We start from the raw sequence: 18,288 nt of genomic DNA, 5'->3' as shown, positions 1-18,288 counted from the left end.
CAAATGAATTTGGCTAAGGTGAATGTAAACTTCTGACTTCAACTGTAAGTGAGGCAACGTGCCAAGAGGACAATACTGTAGGGGAAATACAAGACAGGAAGCGTACCAAGAGGACTAGACTTTTGAATAAATATTGTGTACTGCCAGCGTACCAAGAGGACCAAACTTAAGGGGAAATACTGTGAAGAGCCAGTGTGCCAAGAGGACTAGGCTGTAGAGGAAATATAAGTGCAGCAGCATGCCAAGAGGACTAAGCTGTAGAGGAAATACTGTGAAGAGCCAGTGTGCCAAGAGGAATAGACTGTAAGGGAAATACTGAGTAGAGCCAGCATGCAAAGAGGAATAGATTGTAGGGGAAATATAATATAGGCAAAGTGCCAAATGGACTAGACTGTATGGTAAATACTGTGTAGAGCCAGTGTACCAAGAGGACTAGACTGTAGAGGAATAACTGTATAGAGCAAGCACACCAAAAACACAAGACAGTTGGGGAAATTCTGTGCAGAGCCAGCGTGCCAAGACGACTAGACTGTTGTGTAAAAACTGTGTAGAGCCAGCGTGCCAAGAGGACTAGACAGTAAGGGAAAAATAAGAGAGGCTCATGGTTATGGTGTGTCTAATGTATGTTTATGTCTATCTAAACCATTACAGTCAACGTAGTTTTGATGCTGGTGCATAAACTCTCTATAGCTGAAAGAAGCAGGAACTGACTGGGTGAGCAGAGCAGCCTCTAGCCCCTCCCTCCTTGGCATGGCCATACCCACAGTGTGGCCCCCAGAGGAATCCCCACAGATGTACGGTGGGTATTTAACCCAGAGTAAAGAGGTAACCTAACCTATGTGGGTCTGTGTGGCGCTGTATTACCCCATCCCTTCTACACATCAGGGGAATGAGGCTCTCTCCGGCTCCTGCTCTGGATCCAAGTCTGGCTGGTCGTCTGGTTCTACTACATCTAGCTGTGGTGGCTGGTGGGCTCGCCTTGCACTTGTCTGCCTCTGCCTCTGGGCTGGAGTCTGTCAGATGCAGGCTCCAAGGCACACCTCGTCCTCCGGGGTTCTCCCAGGATGGGGACTTTGTCATCGGGGGTGTGTTCTCCATCCACAACTACATGCACACTGTGGATCACAGCTACACCAGCCTGCCTGAGCCCCTGCAGTGCACAGGGAGGTCAGTGAGCGCAAGAGGGAACAGGGGGCAGGACTGTGGCTGTGTGGGGAGGCAGATAAATTGTGTTTTAAAGACACGGAGACAGTGTGTTTAAAGACCGATAAACAGTGTGTTTTTTGACGGAAAAATAGTGTGTTTAAAGACAGATAAACAGTGTTTTAAAGACAGATGAACAGTGTGTTAAAGACAGAGAAACAGTGTGTTTAAAGACAGGTAAACAATGTTTTAAAGACAGATAAAAAGTGTGTTTGTATCTTAGAGAGTAGGTAAAGCCTACTGTTACAAAGGGTCACATTTTCAAATGCAGGCTATCCTACAATGTCCTCAATAACCGATATCAAAAGTGTAGGCATTTAGACAGTGTGGAAAATAAGGCTAGATTTTAAGATGTTTCCCTGGTATAACCAGATATTCTATAGGCTAGTTTACCACTTAGTCAAGAGGTGCTCACTCACCTATCTTCTATTTACAGTTTGGATTCCCGTGAGTTGCGCTTCTCGCGTGCCTTGGTCTTCGCAGTTGAGGAGATAAACAACAGTTCGGACCTTCTACCGGGTGTCACACTCGGTTATCAAGTGCACGACTCGTGCACCACGGTCCCCATGGCCATGAATGTGGCCTTCCAGCTGGCAAACGGCCTGGACCCAATGTTTGATACTGGAGAACAGTGCTCGGGGTCGCCTACAGTGACAGCTATCGTGGGCGAGTCTGGCTCTACGCCTACCATCAGCATGTTGCGCATCATCGGCCCTTTCGGCATTCCTCAGGTAACTCCTGTGGAAAGAAATCATTCAGCTTCTTTTAAACTTGCTGTATTCCTACTGTATATTCTCCTCTCTTTCAGGAATGAGTTCAACTTTTAATTTACCGTATTCCAATTGTATTCTCCTCTCTTTCAGGAATATACATTTCTGAGTGAAATTATGTGGAGAAAGGCATTTGAACATAGACTGAGGACTATGAGTCTGGAGAACGTCTGGAGGCATTTAAACATGATCTGAGGACTATCTTTCATAGGCTAGGTTGTTATGGGAGACCAGAGATTGTTGTCATACCTTTTACTCATGTTTTTCACTGCACCAGTATGTCTTATACAACTATTTTCATTATGAATAGAATGACCAAGATAGAAATGGGTAGAAATATGTGTCCTTTTCAATCTGGCCTAATGAAAACAATAAATTGGCTTATTATTATTAATGTCTCCCTAACATCATACCACACAGCGAAAGAAAAAAGCAGGAAGTAGCCAATAACTGAGACTCACTTGGCCCACTTTATGTTCTTTCTCATGTTATCGACTGTCTGTTTTTACCTAGGTGAGCCACTTTTCCACCTGTGCGTGTCTGAGTGATAAGAAACAGTATCCAACCTTCTTCAGAACCATCCCCAGTGACCAGTTCCAGGCTGCCGCTCTGGCCCAACTCATCAGGCACTTCGGCTGGACCTGGATTGGGGCGGTCCGTTCCGACTCTGACTACGGTAATAACGGGATGGCGGCTTTCCTACAGGCAGCACAAGAGGAAGGCATCTGTGTGGAGTATTCTGAAGCCTTCTCCCGTACTAGCCCACTCAGCAGAGTGCAACGCGTGGCTGACGCGATCCGCAGGTGATCCTTGATTACTTGTGAACTTTTCATTCACACAAATGCAAAACTATATTTACAAAAAATACTATTGTTATTAATTTCTCTCTTTTCCCAAAGCTGATCTGTGAGACCAACATGATTTGCATATCTTGAGCTTGTCAAAAGTGTTGGTTAATACCAATGTCCATGTTCACTTCAATGAGACGATCCAATGAATGACAAACATGACCTGCACATTAAGCATATGACATAATCATGTTCCCCAGCTCCACAGCCCAGGTGGTGGTTGCATTCGTATCCTCTTGGGACATGAAAATCCTGCTGAGGGAGATTGAACGCCTGCCCTCTCCGCCCCGCCAGTGGATCGGGAGCGAGTCCTGGGTCACTGACCCAGATATGCTGCGCTTCGGCCTGTGTGCCGGGGCCATCGGATTTGGCATCCAACGCTCTGTCATCCCCGGCTTCAGGGACTTCCTCCTGGACCTCTCCCCACAGAAGGTGTTCAACTCTCCCCTGCTCACAGAGTTCTGGGAGGGAGCCTTTGGCTGTAGGCTGGGGATAGGTATCTACCTATCTACCTATCTACCTATCTACCTATCTACCTATCTATATATCTAGATATATCTATCTATCTATCTATTTACATGTCCGTCTGTCTGTCTGTCTGTCTGTCTGTCTGTCTGTCTGTCTGTCTGTCTGTCTGTCTGTCTGTCTGTCTGTCTGTCTGTCTGTCTGTCTGTCTGTCTGTCTGTCTGTCTGTCTGTCTGTCTGTCTGTCTGTCTGTCTGTCTGTCTGTCTGTCTGTCTGTCTGTCTGTCTGTCTGTCTGTATGGACCTCTACAGGTGTTGGTGTTGAAGAGAAGGTGTGTGATGGCAGTGAGGATATACAGCAGCTACAGGTCCCCTACACAGATACATCTCAGCTACGTGTCACTAACATGGTGTATAAAGCTATTTATGCCATAGCACACGCCATCCACAGCATTGTTTGTGAAAAGAGAGAACACTCCACTGTGAACTGTGACAAAAACCTTAATGTGAAGCCAACACAGGTGAATGACAAGACTGTAGTATAATTTCCTGATAGATATGTTTATTTAGACTACATGTATGAAGGCCTAGGAGTTGTCAATATACTTTACAAGTTGTTCTGAAGTAACACATCTGATAAATATGAGTTGAATTAATGTTCTGTTTCTCTCTTTGCCTCTCTCTTCCCTTCTCTCCATTTCTCTCTCTTTCCATCTTTCTTTCCATTCCTCATCTCTCTCTTCCCCTCTCTCCATCTATCTCTCCATCTCTCTACCCCTCAATCATCTCTCTCTTCCCTTATCTCCATCTCTCTTCACCTCTTTCCTTCCCTCTCGTCCCCTCTCTCTCTCTCTCTCTCTCCCTTGACCTTCCAACCCCTAGGTCCTGGAGAGTTTGAGGAGGGTGAACTTCTCTCGTAATGGGTACCAGGTGTCTTTCGATGCCAACGGGGACCCAGTGGCCACCTATGAGCTGGTCAACTGGCAGATACGGGAGAGTGGGAAGATGGAGTTGGTGACAGTGGGGCGCTATGATGCGTCCCTGCCTCTTGAACAGAGGCTTGACTTGGAGAGGGAAATCACCTGGGTAAAGAACAGTACACAAGTACCTGTGTCAGTGTGCAGTGAGAGCTGTCCCCCAGGCACTCGTAAGGCTGTACAGAAAGGAAAGCCTGTATGCTGTTATGACTGTATCCAATGTGGAGAGGGAGAGATCAGTAATAACACAGGTAGGACTATAGGAATAGTTGGCATAAAATGTGTAGTAATTTCTATCACGGTTTACTAAGTAAAGGTTTATTCATATTACCAGCACTACAAAGGTAGTGTCTGTCAATCATGTTCCCTTTCTTATTATCTCATGTAAGCTGCACATTAATTCAACATTCTTTATAGTAAACTGACAAAGTGCAGCATTGTGGACATGAATTTGAAAATAAATAAAACCTGAATCTATTATTATTAACATTTGACGTCTGTTGTTTTGTCCTGGTCAGATTCTTCAGACTGTCTGATCTGTCCCGAGGAGTACTGGCCCAACACTGAGAGAAACTGCTGTATCCTTAAGCCTGTGGAGTTCCTGTCCTTCCACGAGGTCCTCGGAATCATCCTGACCGCCTGCTCTGTGGGCGGGGCTTGTTTGGCCATCGCCACGGCAACTGTCTTCTACCGGCACCGATCTTCGGCAATCGTCAGGGCCAACAACTCTGAGCTGAGCTTCCTGCTGCTCTTCTCCTTGGCTCTGTGCTTTCTGTGTTCTCTTACTTTCATTGGCCGGCCCTCTGAATGGTCCTGTATGCTGCGCCACACAGCGTTTGGGATCACCTTCGTCCTCTGCATCTCTTGTGTTCTGGGGAAAACAATAGTGGTGTTGATGGCCTTCAGGGCTACGCTTCCAGCCAGTAATGTCATGAAATGGTTTGGTCCTCCACAGCAGAGATTGACTGTAGTGTCCTTCACGTTTGTCCAGGCTTTGATATGCACTCTGTGGTTGGTCCTGTCCCCACCCTTCCCCATTAAAAACCTCACTACCTACAAGGAAAAGATCATTCTAGAGTGTGATGTGGGTTCAGCTATTGGTTTCTGGGCTGTGTTGGGCTATATAGGACTCCTGGCTCTCTTGTGCTTTGTGCTGGCTTTTCTGGGCCGGAAGCTGCCTGATAACTTCAATGAGGCCAAATTCATCACCTTCAGCATGCTCATATTCTGTGCAGTCTGGATCACCTTTATCCCAGCTTATGTCAGCTCTCCTGGGAAGTTCACTGTAGCTGTGGAGATCTTTGCCATCATCACCTCTAGCTTTGGGTTGTTCTTTCTATTATTTGTTCCTAAATGCTTTATTATTCTGTTCAGGCCGGAGAAGAACACCAAGAAACACCTTATGGAGAAGACATCCAATGATATACGTTATTAAGAAATGATTGAGGGGAAAAAACATTGTAATCTTCATTTATATGGTTTATCATACAGTTAGGTAGGACTACTCTGACAGAGATGACCAACAATTTAGCAGCTAATCATTGGTAACATTTTAACTAGTAACATGACACAGGTTCACTTTAGATATTCCAATGTTATGAGAGATTGTTCAAATCTAGAGTGTTAAAATCTAATTTGACCTGCTAAATGATGTGATTAGCAGTAGCCTACAGAGTGGAACCACTTCCATGTTGTTGGAGCAAAGCTTTATTCCTATATGAATTGATATAACATTGAAGTGCATGTGTTCAATTGATATTGTAATTCATCATATTATGTATTATAATAATATAATAAACATTTTCATACACATTTGAAGTCGGAAGTTTACATACGCTTAGGTTGGAGTGATTAAAACTCGTTTTTCAACAACTCCACACATTTCTTGTTAACAAATTATAGTTTTGGCAAGTCTGTTAGGACATCTTCTTTGTGCATGACACAAGTAATTTCTCCAACAATTGTTAACAGTTGTTTCACTTGTAATTCACTGTTTCACACTTCGTGGGTGAGAAGTTTACATACTTGACTATGCCTTTAAATAGCTTGGAAAATTCCAGAAAAATTTGTCATGGCTTTAGAAGTTTCTGATAGGCTGATTGACATTTTGAGTCAATTGGAGGTGTACCTGTGGATGTTTTTCAAGGCCTACCTTCAAAATCAGTGCCTCTTCGCTTGTCATCGTTGTAAAATCAAATGAAATCAGCCAAGACCTCAGATAAAAACATTGTAGACCTCCACAAGTCTGGTTCATCCTTGGGAGCAATTTCTAAATGCCTGAAAGTACCACGTTCATCTGTACAAACAATAGTACGCAGTATAAACACCATGGGACCACGCAGGAGTCATACCACTCAGGAAGGAGACACGTTCTGTCTCCTAGAGATGAACGTACTTTGGTGCGAAAAGTACAAATCAATCCCAGAACAACAGCAAAGGACCTTGTGAAGATGCTGGGGGAAACAGGTACGAAGGTATCTGTATCCACAGTAAAACGAGTCCTATATCAACATAACCTGAAAGGCCGCTCAGCAAGGAAGATGCCACTGCTCCAAAACCACCATAAAAACGCTAGACTACGGTTTGCAACTGCACATGGGGACAAAGATAGTGACATTCGTTATGTTTGGAGGAAAAAGTGGGAGGCTTGCAAGCCGAAGAACATCATCCCAATCACGAAGCACGGGGGTGGCAGCATCATGTTGTGGGGTTGCTTTGCTGCAGGAAGAACTGGTGCACTTCACAAAATAGATGGCATCATGAGGATGGAAAATTATGTGGATATATTGAAGCAACATCTCAAGACATCAGTCAGGGAGTTAAAACTTGGTTCCAAATGAACAGTGACCCCAAACATACTTCCAAAGTTGTAACAAAAATGGCCTAAGGACAACAAAGTCAAGGTATTGGAGTGGTCATCACAAAGCCCTGAGCTCAATGCAATAGAACATTTGTGGGAAGAACTGAAAAAGCGTGTGCGAGCTAAGAGGCCGACAAACCTGACTCAGTTACACCAGCTCTGTCAGGAGGAATGGGCCAAAATTCACCCAACTTATTGTGGGAAGCTTGTGGAAGGCTACCCAAAACGTTTGACCCAAGTTAAACAATTTAAAGGCAATGCTTCCAAATACTAATTGAGTGTATGTAAACATCTGACCCACTGGGAATGTGATGAAAGAAATAAAAGCCAAAATAAATCATTTTCTCTGCTATTATTCTGACTTTTCACATTCTTAAAATAAAGTGGTGATCCTAACAGACCTAAGACAGGGAATTTTTACTTTGATTTTGAAAAACTGAGTTTAAATGTATTTGGCTAAGGTGAATGTAAACTTCTGACTTCAACTGTAAGTGAGGCAAAGTGCCAAGAGGACTAGACTGTGGGGGAAATATATGAGAGGAAGCGTACCATGAGGACTAGACTTTAGAATAAATACTGTGTACTACCAGCGTGCCAAGAGTAATAGATTGTAGGGGAAATACTGAGTCGAGCCATCTTGCAAAGAGGACTAGATTTTAGGGGAAATATAATTGAGGTAAAGTGCGAAATGGACTAGACTGTAGCAGAAATACTGTGAAGAGCAAAAGTGCCTAGAGGACTAGACTGTTGGGTAAATACTGAGTAGTGCCAGCGTACCAAGAGGACTAGATTGTAGAGGAAATATAAGTGAGGCAAAGTGCCAAATGGACTAAACTGTAGGGGAAATACTGTGTAGAGCCAACTTGCCAAGAGGACTAGAAAGTAAGGGAAATGTAAGAGAGGCTCATGGTTATTGTATGTCTAATGTATGTTTATGTCTAAATAAACCATTACAGTCAACGTAGTTCTGATGCTGGTGCATACACTCTCTATAGCTGAAAGAAGCAGGACCTGACTGGGTGAGCAGAGCAGCCTCTAACCCCTCCCTTCCTGGCATGGCCAAACCCACAGTGTGGCCCCCAGAGGAATCCCCACAGAGGTACGGTGGGTATTTAACCCAGAGTAGAGAGGTAACCTGACCTATGTGGGTCTGTGTGGCGCTGTATTACGCCATACCTTCCACACATCAGGGGAATGAGGCTCTCTCTGGCTTCTGCTCTGGATCCAAGTCTGGCTGGTAGTCTGGTTCTACTACATCTAGCTGTGGTGGCTGGTGGGCTCGCCTTGCTCTCGTCTGCCTCTGTCTCTGCCTCTGCCAATGCCTCTGCCTCTGGGCTGGAGTCTGTCAGATGCAGGCTCCAAGGCACCCCTCTTCCTCCGGCGTTCTCCCAGGACGGGGACTTTGTCATCGGGGGTGTTTTCTCCATCCATTACTTTGTGCACACTGTGGATCACAGCTACACCAGCATGCCTGAGCCCCTGCAGTGCACAGGGAGGTCAGTGAGCGCAAGAGGGAACAGGGGACAGGACTGTGGCTGTGTGGGTAGACAGATAAATTGTGTTTTAAAGACAGAGATACAGTTTGTTTAAAGACAGATAAACAGTGTTTTTAAAGACGATAAACAGTGTTTTAATGATAGGTAAACAGTGTTTTAAATCCAGAAAAACAGTGTGTTTAAAGACAGACTAACAGTGTGTTTGAAGACAGATAAAAACTGTGTTTGTGTCTGAGAGAGTAGGTAAAGACTGCTGTTACAAAGGATCACATTTTCAATTGCAGGCTATCCTACAATGTCCTCAATTACAGACAACCAAAGTGTTGGCATATAGATGGTTTAGAAAATAATACTAGATATTAGGCTGTTTGCCATGGAAACATTCTGTAGGCTAGTTTATGATTCGTCAGGAGGTGCTCACTGACCCATCTTCTATTTACAGAATGGATTCCCGTGAGTTGCGCTTCTCGCGCGCCATGATCTTCGCAGTTGAGGAGATAAACAACAGTTCATATCTTCTACCGGGTGTCACGCTTGGTTATCAAGTGCACGACTCCTGCTCCTCGGTCCCCATGGCCGTGAAAGTGGCCTTCCAGCTGGCTAACGGCCAGGATCCCATGTTTGATACCGGAGAACAGTGCTCGGGTTCGGCTACAGTGACAGCTATCGTTGGCGAGTCTGCCTCCACGCCTACCATCAGCATGTTGCGCATCATCGGCCCTTTCGGCATTCCTCAGGTAAACTCCTCTGGAAAGAAATCATTCAGCTTCTTTTAAACTTACTGTATTCCTACTGTATATTCTCCTCTCTTTCGGGAATGTGTTCCACTTTTAATTTACCGTATTCCTACTGTATTCTCCTCTCTTTCAGGAATATACATTTCTGTGTGAAATTATGTGTAGAAAGGCATTTGAACATGGACTGAGGACTTTGAGTCTGGAGAACTTCTGTAGGCATTAAAACATGATCTGAGGACTATCTTTCATAGGCTAGGTTGTTATGGGAGACCAGGGATTGGTGTCACACTTTTCTGTATCCTTTTCATTTTGGCCTACTGAAAAACAATGAATTGGCTAATTATTATTAATGTCTCCCTAACATCAAACTGCATAGCTAAAAAAAATAGGAAGTAGCCAATACATTAGAGTTGTTAGGCCGACATGATGTTCTTTCTCATGTTTTCGACTGTCTGTTTTTACCTAGGTGAGCCACTTTTCCACCTGTGCGTGTCTGAGTGATAAGAAACAGTATCCAACCTTCTTCAGAACCATCCCCAGTGACCAGTTCCAGGCTGCCGCTCTGGCCCACCTCATCAGGCACTTCGGCTGGACTTGGATTGGGGCGGTCCGTTCCGACTCTGACTACGGTAATAACGGGATGGCGGCTTTCCTACAGGCAGCACAAGAGGAAGGCATCTGTGTGGAGTATTCTGAAGCCTTCTCCCGTACCAACCCACTCAGCAGAGTGCAACGGGTGGCTGACGTGATCCGCAGGTGATCCATGATTACTTGTGAACTTTTCATTCACACAAATGCAAGACTATATTTATAAAAAAATACCATTGTTATTAATGTCTCTCTTTTCCCAAAGCTGATCTGTGAGACCAACATGATTTGCATATCTTTAGCTTGTCAAAAGTGTTGGTTAATACTAATGCTCATGTTCACTTCACTGAGACATTCCAATGAATGACAAACATGACCAGCATATTAAGCATATGATATAATCATGTTCCCCAGCTCCACAGCCCAGGTGGTGGTTGCATTCGTAGCCTCTGGGGACATGAGAAACCTGCTGGAGGAGATGGACCGCCTGCCCTCTCCGCCCCGCCAGTGGATCGGGAGCGAGACCTGGGTCACTGACCCAGATATGCTGCGCTTCGGCCTGTGTGCCGGGGCCATCGGATTTGGCATCCAACGCTCTGTCATCCCAGGCCTAAGGGACTTCCTCCTGGACCTCTCCCCACAGAAGGTGTCCAACTCTCCCCTGCTCACTGAGTTCTGGGAGGGAGCCTTTGGCTGTAGGCTGGGGATAGGTATCCATCTATCTATCTATCTAATCTATCAATCCATCCATCCATCAATCTGTCTATCGAACTATCTATTTACATGTCTGTCTGTCTGTCTGTCTGTCTGTCTGTCTGTCTGTCTGTCTGTCTGTCTGTCTGTCTGTCTGTCTGTCTGTCTGTCTGTCTGTCTGTCTGTCTGTCTGTCTGTCTGTCTGTCTGTCTGTCTGTCTGTCTGTCTGTCTGTCTGTCTGTCTGTCTGTCTGTCTGTAGGGACCTCTACAGGTGTTGGGGTTGAGGAGAAGGTGTGTGATGGCAGTGAGGATATACAGCAGCTACAGGCCCCCTACACAGATACATCTCAGCTGCGTGTCACTAACATGGTGTATAAAGCTGTTTACGCCATAGCACACGCCATCCACAGCATTGTTTGTGAAGAGAGAGAAAACTCCACTGTGAACTGTGACAAAAAACTTAATGTGAAGCCAACACAGGTGAATGACAAGTCAATAGTATAATTTCCTGATAAATATGTTTATTTATTCTACATGTATGAAGGCCTTAGAGTTCTCATTGTACTTTACAACTTCTTCTGAAGTAACACATCTGATAAATATATGAGTTGAATTGATGTTCTGTTTTCTGTCTCTCCTTCTCTCCATCCATCTTCCCTTCTCTCCATTTCTCTTTCCATCTTTCTTTCCCTTTCTCCATCTCTCATCACTCTCTTCCCCTCTCTCCATCTATCTCTCCATCTCTCTTCCCTTTACTCATCTCTCTCTTCCCTTATCTCCATCTCTCTTCACCTCTCTCCTTCTCTTTTGTCCCCTCTCTCTATCTCTCCCTTGCCCTTCCAAACCCCCAGGTCCTGGAGAGATTGAGGAGGGTGAACTTTTCTCGTAATGGGTACCAGGTGTCTTTCGATGCCAACGGGGACCCAATAGCCACTTATGAGCTGGTCAATTGGCAGATACGGGAGAGAGGGAAGTTGGAGTTTGTGACAGTGGGGCGCTATGATGCGTCCCTGCCTCTTGATCAGAGGCTTGACATGGAGAGGGAAATCACCTGGGTAAAGAACAGTACACAAGTACCTGTGTCAGTGTGCAGTGAGAGCTGTCCCCCAGGCACTCGTAAGGCTATACAGAAAGGAAAGCCTGTATGCTGTTATGACTGTATCCAATGTGCAGAGGGAGAGATCAGTAATAACACAGGTAGGACTATATAGGAATAGTTGGCATAAAATGTGTAGTAATTTGTATCATGGTTTACAAAGTAGTGGTTTATTCATATTACCAGCACTTCAAAGGTAGTGTCTGTCAATCATGTTCCTGTTCTTATTATCTCATGTAAGCTGCACATTAATTCAACATTCTTTATTGTAAACTGCCAAAGTGCAGCATTGTGGGACATGTATTTGTAAATAAATAAAACCTGAATCTATTAATATTAACATTTGATGTCTGTTGTTTTGTCCTGGTCAGATTCTTCAGACTGTCTGATCTGTCCCGAGGAGTACTGGCCCAACGCTGAGAGAGACCGCTGTATCCTTAAGCCTGTGGAGTTCCTGTCCTTCCACGAGGTCCTCGGAATCATCCTGACCGCCTGTTCTGTGGGCGGGGCTTGCTTGGCTATCGCCACGGCAACTATCTTCTACCGCCACCGAACTTCGGCCATCGTCAGGGCCAACAACTCTGAGCTGAGCTTCCTGCTGCTCTTCTCCTTGGCTCTGTGTTTTCTGTGTTCTCTTACTTTCATTGGCCGGCCCTCTGAATGGTCCTGTATGCTGCGTCACACAACGTTTGGGATCACCTTCGTCCTCTGCATCTCTTGTGTTCTGGGGAAAACATTAGTGGTGTTGATGGCCTTCAGGGCTACGCTGCCAGGCAGTAATGTCATGAAATGGTTTGGTCCTCCACAGCAGAGATTGACTGTAGTGTCCTTCACGTTTGTCCAGGCTTTGATATGCACTCTGTGGTTGGTCCTGTCCCCTCCCTTCCCCATTAAAAACCCCACTACCTACAAGGAAAAGATCATTCTAGAGTGTGATGTGGGTTCAGCTATTGGTTTCTGGGCTGTGTTGGGCTATATAGGACTCCTGGCTCTCTTGTGCTTTGTGCTGGCTTTTCTGGCTCGAAAGCTGCCTGATAACTTCAATGAGGCCAAATTCATCACCTTCAGCATGCTCATATTCTGTGCAGTCTGGATCACCTTTATCCCAGCTTATGTCAGCTCTCCTGGGAAGTTCACTGTAGCTGTGGAGATCTTTGCCATCATCACCTCTAGCTTTGGTTTGTTCTTTCTATTATTTGTTCCTAAATGCTTTATTATTCTGTTCAGGCCGGAGAAGAACACCAAGAAACACCTTATGGAGAAGACATCCAATGATATACGTTATTAAGAAATGATTGAGGGGAAAAAACATTGTAACGTTCAGTTATATGGTTTATCATACAGTTAGGTAGGACAACTCTGACAGAGATGACCAACAATTTAGAAGGTAATCATTGGTAACATTGTAACTAGTAACATGACACAGGGTCACTTTAGATATTATGCAATGTTATGAGAGAATGTTCAAATCGTGAATGTTAAAATCTAATTTGACCTGCTAAATGATGTGATTAGCAGTAGCCTACAAAGTGGAACTGATACTGTAATTCATCATATTATGTATTATAATAATATAATAAACATTTTCATATACAGTTGAAGTCGGAAGTTTACATATACTTAGGTTGGAGTCATTAAAACTCGTTTTTCAACAACTCCACACATTTCTTGTTAACAATTTATAGTTTTGACAAGTCTGTTGTCCTAAGTTCGCGTCCCACCTAGTCAACAGCCAGTGGAATCGCGTGGCGCGAAATACAAATACCTAAAAAATGCTATAACTTCAATTTCTCAAACATATGACTATTTTACACCATTTTAAAGACAAGACTCTCCTTTATCTAACCACACTGTCCGATTTCAAAAAGGCTTTACAACGAAAGCAAAACATTAGATTATGTCAGCAGAGTACCCAGCCAGAAATAATCAGACAACAATTTTTCAAGCTAGCATATAATGTCACAAAAAACAAAACCACAGCTAAATGCAGCACTAACCTTTGATAATCTTCATCAGATGACACGCCTAGGACATTATGTTATACAATACCTGCATGTTTTGTTCAATCAAGTTCATATTTATATCAAAAACCAGCTTTTTACATTAGCATGTGACGTTCAGAACTAGCATTCCCACCAAACACTTCCGGTGAATTTACTAAATTACTCATGATAAACGTTCACAAAAAACATGAGAATTATTTTAAGAATTATAGATACAGAACTCCTCTATGCACTCGCTATGTCTGATTTCAAAATAGCTTTTCGGTGAAAGCACATTTTGCAATATTCTAAGTAGATAGCCCGGCATCACAGGGCTAGCTATTTTGACACCCACCAAGTTTAGCCCTCACCAAAGTCAGATTTACTATAAGAAAAATGTTATTACCTTTGCTGTTCTTCGTCAGAATGCACTCCCAGGACTTCTACTACAATAACAAATGTTGGTTTGGTTCAAAACAATCCATCGTTATATCCAAATAGCGGCATTTGTTTGTGCGTTCAAGACACTATCCAAGGGTGACGAAGGGTTACGCGCCCGACGCGTTTCGTGACAAAAAAATTCTAAATATTCCATTACCGTACTTCGAAGCATGTCAACCGCTGTTTAAAATCAATTTTTATGCCATTTTTCTCGTAAAAAACGATAATATTCCGACCGGAAGTGGTTGTTTTTGTTCAAAGAGAGAGAAAGTAAACATGGAGTCGACTCGTGCACGCGCCTCAGTCTCATAGTACTCTGACCGACCACTATCCAAACGCGCTAATGTTTTTCAGCCAGGGCCTGCAAAGCCACCATTCAGATTTTTACCACCTTCTGAGAGCCCATGGGAGCCGTAGGAAGTGTCACGTAACAGCAGAGATCCCCTGTTTTGGATAGAGATGATCAAGAAGACCAAGAAATGGTCAGACAGGGTACTTTCTGTACAGAATCTTCTCAGGTTTTGGCCTGCCAAATGAGTTCTGTTATACTCACAGACACCATTCAAACAGTTTTAGAAACTTTGGAGTGTTTTCTATCCAAAGCTAATAATTGTATGCATATTCTAGTTTCTGGGCAGGAGTAATAATTAGATTAAATCGGGTACGTTTTTTATCCGGACGTGAAAATACTGCCCCCTATCCATAACAGGTTAAATCGGGTACGTTTTTTATCCGGCCGTGCAAATACTGCCCCCAAGCCCCAACAGGTTAAATGTCAGGAATTGTGAAAAACTGAGTTTGAATATATTTGGCTAAGGTGAATGTTAACTTCCGACTTCAACTGTAAGTGAGGCAATGTGCCAAGAGGACTAGACTCTAGGGGAAATATAAGACAGGCAGTGAAACAAGAGGACTCACAGTAGAGGAAATACTGCGTAGAGACAGTGTGCCAAGAAGACTAGACTGTCAAGGAAATACTGTGTGGAGCAGTCGTAAAAAGAGGACTAGACAGCAGGGATAATACTGTGAAGTGCCAGCGTGCCAAGAGGAATAGACTGTAGGGGAAATAAAAGAGAGGAAGCATACCAAGAGGACTATACTTTAGAATAAATACTGTGTGCTGCCAGCTTGCCAGGAAGACTAGACCGTATAAGAAATACTGTGTAGAACCTGTATGCCAAGAGGACTAGACTTAAGTTGAAAAATTGTGTTGAGCCAGCGTGCCAAGCGGACTTGACTGTGTTGGAAATGTATGAGATCCAGCATACCAAGAGGACTATACTGTAGGGGAAATCAAAGAGAGGAAGTGTGCCAAGAAGACTAGACTGTAGGGAAATACTGTGAAGAGCCAGCGTGCCAAGAGGACTAGACTGTAGAGGAAATGCTGTGTAGTGCCTGCATGCCAAGAGGTCTAGATTATAGTGGTAAGGGAAGACCCCCATGAAATGGACAAAAATGAATGGCAACATATTGCCATTGGATGAAACATGTACATGATCGCAAATACCACTCAAATGGATGGCAGTTCATTCAAAGCTTATGGCAAGTGGCATATGGCAAATATCAAGTGTCATACATCAAATTCCCAAATTGGCGAGCGCACCACCGTAAATGTTCATATTGCAAATGGACATTAAGTCAAGACCCAAGGGTCAAATTTAGATTTGTTCTTTTTTTTCAAAAATACAACTCCCTCTAAAAAATTGGTTTCTGGACTGTTTTTCGGAAAAAAAATCATTTTTTGTCAGTAATGCATATATAACAACCATATGAACATACCTTTGTCTTATTTTATTGAGTTTGTCCATAAGGCCTATGTTTTGTCCATTTGCAATATATGATGACAAGAAGTCAAAAGTCAGTGAACCATGGCCAAATGTGACGATCGTCGTAAGGAGGAGACCAAGGTGCAGTGTGGTAAGTGCTCATGATTAATTATTTATTATTACATTTACATTTAAGTCATTTAGCAGACGCTCTTATCCAGAGCGACTTACAAATTGGTGCATTCACCTTAAGATATCCAGTGGAACAACCACTTTACAATAGTGCATCTAAATCTTTTGGGGGGGGTTTAGAAGGATTACTTTATCCTATCCCAGGTATTCCTTAAAGAGGTGGGGTTTCAGGTGTCTCCGGAAGGTGGTGATTGACTCCGCTGTCCTGGCGTCGTGAGGGAGCTTGTTCCACCATTGGGGTGCCAGAGCAGCGAACAGTTTTGACTGGGCTGAGCGGGAACTGTGCTTCCTCAGAGGTAGGGAGGCGAGCAGGCCAGAGGTGGATGAACGCAGTGCCCTTGTTTGGGTGTAGGGCCTGATCAGAGCCTGAAGGTACGGAGGTGCCGTTCCCCTCACAGCTCCGTAGGCAAGCACCATGGACTTGTAGCGGATGCGAGCTTCAACTGGAAGCCAGTGGAGAGAGCGGAGGAGCGGGGTGACGTGAGAGAACTTGGGAAGGTTGAACACCAGACGGGCTGCGGCGTTCTGGATGAGTTGTAGGGGTTTAATGGCACAGGCAGGGAGCCCAGCCAACAGCGAGTTGCAGTAATCCAGACGGGAGATGACAAGTGCCTGGACTAGGACCTGTGCCGCTTCCTGTGTGAGGCAGGGTCGTACTCTACGAATGTTGTAGAGCATGAACCTACAGGATCGGGTCACCGCCTTGATGTTAGTGGAGAACGACAGGGTGTTGTCCAGGGTCACGCCAAGGTTCTTAGCACTCTGGGAGTAGGACACAAGGGAGTTGTCAACCGTGATGGTGAGATCATGGAACGGGCAGTCCTTCCCCGGGAGGAGGAGCAGCTCCGTCTTGCCGAGGTTCAGCTTGAGGTGGTGAGCCGTCATCCACACTGATATGTCTGCCAGACATGCAGAGATGCGATTCGCCACCTGGTTATCAGAAGGGGGAAAGGAGAAGATTAATTGTGTGTCGTCTGCGTAGCAATGATAGGAGAGACCATGTGAGGATATGACCGAACCAAGTGACTTGGTGTATAGTGAGAATAGGAGAGGGCCTAGAACAGAGCCCTGGGGGACACCAGTGGTGAGAGCACGTGGTGCGGAGACAGATTCTCGCCACGCCACCTGGTAGGAGCGACCTGTCAGGTAGGACGCAATCCAAGCGTGGGCCGCGCCGGAGATGCCCAGCTCGGAGAGGGTGGAGAGGAGGATCTGATGGTTCACTGTATCAAAGGCAGCAGATAGGTCTAGAAGGATGAGAGCAGAGGAGAGAGAGTTAGCTTTAGCAGTGCGGAGAGCCTCTGTGACACAGAGAAGAGCAGTCTCAGTTGAATGCCCAGTCTTGAAACCTGACTGATTAGGATCAAGAAGGTCATTCTGAGAGAGATAGCAGGAGAGCTGGCCAAGGACGGCACGTTCAAGAGTTTTGGAGAGAAAAGAAAGAAGGGATACTGGTCTGTAGTTGTTGATATCGGAGGGATCGAGTGTAGGTTTTTTCAGAAGGGGTGCAACTCTCGCTCTCTTGAAGACGGAAGGGACGTAGCCAGCGGTCAAGGATGAGTTGATGAGCGAGGTGAGGTAGGGGAGAAGGTCTCCGGAAATGGTCTGGAGAAGAGAGGAGGGGATAGGGTCAAGTGGGCAGGTTGTTGGACGGCCGGCCGTCACGAGACGCGAGATTTCATCTGGAGAGAGAGGGGAGAAAGAGGTCAAAGCACAGGGTAGGGCAGTGTGAGCAGGACCAGCGGTGTCGTTTGGCTTAGCAAACGAGGATCGGATGTCATCAGCCTTCTTTTCAAAATGGTTGACGAAGTCATCCGCAGAGAGAGAGTAGGGGGGGAGGGGGAGGAGGATTCAGGAAGGAGGAGAAGGTAGCAAAGAGCTTCCTGGGGTTAGAGGCAGATGCTTGGAATTTAGAGTGGTAGAAAGTGGCTTTAGCAGCAGAGACAGAAGAGGAAAATGTAGAGAGGAGGGCGTGAAAGGATGCCAGGTCCGCAGGGAGGTGAGTTTTCCTCCATTTCCGCTCGGCTGCCCGGAGCCCTGTTCTGTGAGCTCGCAGTGAGTCGTCGAGCCACGGCGCAGGAGTGGAGGACCGAGCCGGCCTGGAGGATAGGGGACAGAGAAAATCGAAGGATGCAGAAAGGGAGGAGAGGAGGGTTGAGGAGGCAGAATCAGGA

At 45.1% G+C, this 18,288-nt stretch overlaps 2 protein-coding genes across 2 annotated transcripts; both read left to right on the top strand.

Annotated features, from left to right (window-relative positions):
- Positions 1 to 889: 889 nt before the first annotated feature.
- LOC115206639 (extracellular calcium-sensing receptor-like) lies at positions 890 to 5,723 on the top strand. Its single transcript, XM_029773809.1, has 7 exons — positions 890 to 1,167; positions 1,640 to 1,934; positions 2,487 to 2,776; positions 3,022 to 3,302; positions 3,598 to 3,806; positions 4,168 to 4,513; positions 4,781 to 5,723. Exons 1-7 carry the CDS (start codon positions 890 to 892, stop codon positions 5,695 to 5,697), a joined length of 2,616 nt encoding a protein of 871 aa, XP_029629669.1. The 3' UTR covers positions 5,698 to 5,723.
- Positions 5,724 to 8,316: 2,593 nt separating this feature from the next.
- Positions 8,317 to 13,100, top strand: LOC115204967 (extracellular calcium-sensing receptor-like). The gene is made up of 7 exons (XM_029770541.1): positions 8,317 to 8,618; positions 9,061 to 9,355; positions 9,822 to 10,111; positions 10,358 to 10,638; positions 10,909 to 11,117; positions 11,489 to 11,834; positions 12,105 to 13,100. The coding sequence occupies exons 1-7, from the start codon at positions 8,317 to 8,319 to the stop codon at positions 13,019 to 13,021; spliced, it is 2,640 nt and encodes an 879-aa protein (XP_029626401.1). The 3' UTR covers positions 13,022 to 13,100.
- Positions 13,101 to 18,288: the final 5,188 nt, after the last annotated feature.

This window comes from Salmo trutta, chromosome 13 (assembly GCF_901001165.1).
Source record: "Salmo trutta chromosome 13, fSalTru1.1, whole genome shotgun sequence".
In the NCBI taxonomy this organism is placed as follows: domain Eukaryota; kingdom Metazoa; phylum Chordata; class Actinopteri; order Salmoniformes; family Salmonidae; genus Salmo; species Salmo trutta.
The sequence above is the reverse complement of the archived record's forward strand: the minus strand, read 5'-3'. Positions and strand labels throughout refer to the sequence as shown.

Bases quoted from the DNA above. Each gene is read 5' to 3' on its own strand.
- LOC115206639 (XM_029773809.1), top strand. From the start codon at position 890: ATGAGGCTCTCTCCGGCTCCTGCTCTGGATCCAAGTCTGGCTGGTCGT. The intron at 1,935-2,486 runs GTAACTCCTGTG...GTTTTTACCTAG, and splicing joins GCCCTTTCGGCATTCCTCAG to GTGAGCCACTTTTCCACCTG. The intron at 4,514-4,780 runs GTAGGACTATAG...TGTCCTGGTCAG, and splicing joins AGAGATCAGTAATAACACAG to ATTCTTCAGACTGTCTGATC.
- LOC115204967 (XM_029770541.1), top strand. From the start codon at position 8,317: ATGAGGCTCTCTCTGGCTTCTGCTCTGGATCCAAGTCTGGCTGGTAGT. The intron at 8,619-9,060 runs GTCAGTGAGCGC...TTCTATTTACAG, and splicing joins CCCCTGCAGTGCACAGGGAG to AATGGATTCCCGTGAGTTGC. The intron at 11,835-12,104 runs GTAGGACTATAT...TGTCCTGGTCAG, and splicing joins AGAGATCAGTAATAACACAG to ATTCTTCAGACTGTCTGATC.